We start from the raw sequence: 2,656 nt of genomic DNA on the forward strand, positions 1-2,656 counted from the left end.
GTCACAGAAAGATCCCTTGGAGAAGGGCATGGCTTCATGGCCTTCTAGTATTCTTGCCTGGAGAATTCCATGGACAGAGGAGCCTGGTGGGCCATATAGTTCACGGGGTTGCAAAAAAGTAGGACATGACTGAGGGACTAATACTTTTCACTGTTTTCCAGGTCACAGTCCAAGAATAACTCTTTGAGTTTGGTAGGGGGAAATGGAGGTACAGAGAGGTGAAGATCCTTGCTCAAGTTTACAGCAGGCCGAGCAGGGGTTCAAACTCAGGTTGGCTGACTCCCTCATTCTTTTTTCAGATGGCTATGTTGCATTGCTCAGAACATACACATGCACATCACAGGATCTGGAAAACAACTAGAATGTTATTTCTACAGTCTCTTGCCTCAGATTTCTAGCATGGGTAACTCTAGAGGAAGAATCTGATTGATTTATACTAAATTAGAGATGCACTTGGTTCAAAGTGTTGTAGACATGGGGTGGGTAGGTCTTGTGGTATCTGAAGCTCTGGGAAGAACAAGATTTATCAGAAGGGAGTAAGTAGCAAAGGCTGTAACCTCTGGTAAAGGAATATTTTCATTTTCAGAGATAACCTAGATGTATCAGTTCAGTTCAGTCGCTCAGTCGTGTCCAACTCTTTGCAACCCCATGAATCGCAGCGTGCCAGGCCTCCCTGTCCATCACCAACTCCCGGAGTTCACTCAGACTCACGTCCATTGAGTCAGTGATGCCATCCAGCCATCTCATCCTCTGTCGTCCCCTTCTCCTCCTGCCCCCAATCCCTCCCAGCATCAGAGTCTTTTCCAATGAGTCAACTCTTTGCATGAGGTGGCCAAGGTATTGGAGTTTCAGCTTCAGCATCAGCCCTTCCAATGAACACCCAGGACTGATCTCCTTTAGGATGGGAAAGGTATAAACTTTGGAGGCAGCTAGCCATGGGTCATGTCTTAACTCTACCATGTTTGACAGCTCACCTCAAACAAGTTGCTTAGCATTTATGCACCCCAACATTCTCAATGAATATTCTCAAGATATTCAAAATGGGGTAATCAAATCAACACCTCCCCCATCACATTGGTAAGAGGATTAAATCTAGGTGGCACAGAGTAGGAGGGTCTCCCTGATGGCTTAGTTGGTAAAAAAATCTGTCTGCAATGAAGGAGATCTGATCTCCTGCAATGGGTTTGATTCCGGGGTTGGAAAGATCCCTTGGCAAAGGGAATGGCTACCCATTCCAGTATTCTGGCCTGGAGAATTCAATGGACAAAGGACAGAGGAACTTAGCAAGTTACAGTCCATGGGGTTGCAAAGAGTTGGACATTACTGAACAACTTTCACTTCACAGAGTAGGAACTCAGCCAATGTCATCTGTCATTTATCAGGAGCAGCCCCTGGGGTAGAGCCAGGAGTGATGGAAGCTGACAACCTCCCTCCATCCAGTAGCTGACCTCTCCACATCACACCTCACTTCAGGAACAGCCTTCATGCAGGGAGCCAACATCTCGGCAGTGACTGAATTCATCCTCATTGGCTTCTCCTCCTTCCCCCACCTTCAGCTGATGTTCTTCCTGCTCTTCCTGCTGATGTACCTGTTCACGCTGCTGGGGAACCTGCTCATCATGGCCACCGTCTGGAGCGAGCGCAGCCTCCACACCCCCATGTACCTCTTCCTGTGTGCCCTCTCCATCTCTGAGATCCTCTACACCTTCGCCATCATCCCGCGCATGCTGGCCGACCTGCTCTCCACCAACCGCTCCATCTCCTACACGGCCTGTGCAAGCCAGATGTTCTTCTCCTTCACGTTTGGCTTCACCCACTCCTTCCTGCTCACTGTTATGGGCTATGACCGCTACGTGGCCATCTGCCACCCCCTGCGCTACAACGTGCTCATGAGCCCCCGAGGCTGCGCCTGCCTGGTGGCCTGGTCCTGGGCTGGAGGCTCAGTCATGGGGTTGCTGGTGACATCTGCCGTTTTCCACCTCCCCTTCTGTAGCTCTAATGTGATTCACCATTTCTTCTGCCATGTGCCTCCTCTAATGAAGCTGGCCTGTGGGGACAACGTCTCTACTGTGGCCAAGGGCGTGGGCCTGGTGTGTATCGCTGCCCTGCTGGGCTGTGGTCTCCTCATCCTCTTGTCTTATGCCTTCATCGTGGCCGCCATCTTGAGGATCCCTTCACCCGAGGGCCGGCACAAAGCCTTCTCCACGTGTGCGTCCCACCTCACCGTGGTGGTCGTGCACTACGGCTTTGCCTCTGTCATCTACCTCAAGCCCAAGGGTCCCCAGTCTCTGGAAAGAGACACGCTGATGGGCATCACCTACACGGCCCTCACTCCCTTCCTGAGCCCCATCATCTTCAGTCTCAGGAACAAGGAGCTGAAGGAAGCCGTGAAGAAGACCTTCCTCAGCAAGCTCTTTCTCCATAGATCCTGAAATGGCAGGTTTTGTAACAGGAGTTGTGGCAGGTAGAGGGACTTCAGTCCATTGTCTTGTCTAAAAAATGGAAGTAAACCTGATGCATTCGTGATGAGACCTTCTGAGTCAGTTTCCTCCCGTTGACTGTGCCTGAGAGCAGAATGCATGAGGGGATGCCCATGGGCTGTGTTGGGGAACCTGTGTACCTAGTGTATCTTCAATGTGTGAGGGAGGGATGCTTG

At 50.8% G+C, this 2,656-nt stretch overlaps 1 protein-coding gene across 1 annotated transcript; it reads left to right on the plus strand.

Moving 5' to 3' along the window:
* The first annotated feature begins 1,484 nt into the window (after positions 1–1,484).
* OR10H1F (olfactory receptor family 10 subfamily H member 1F) lies at positions 1,485–2,432 on the plus strand. Its single transcript, NM_001389853.1, has one exon. The coding sequence runs from the start codon at positions 1,485–1,487 to the stop codon at positions 2,430–2,432; it is 948 nt and encodes a 315-aa protein (NP_001376782.1).
* Positions 2,433–2,656: the final 224 nt, after the last annotated feature.

This window comes from Bos taurus, chromosome 7, assembly GCF_002263795.3.
Source record: "Bos taurus isolate L1 Dominette 01449 registration number 42190680 breed Hereford chromosome 7, ARS-UCD2.0, whole genome shotgun sequence".
In the NCBI taxonomy this organism is placed as follows: Eukaryota; Metazoa; Chordata; class Mammalia; order Artiodactyla; family Bovidae; genus Bos; species Bos taurus.

Bases quoted from the DNA above. Each gene is read 5' to 3' on its own strand.
- OR10H1F (NM_001389853.1), top strand. From the start codon at position 1,485: ATGCAGGGAGCCAACATCTCGGCAGTGACTGAATTCATCCTCATTGGC.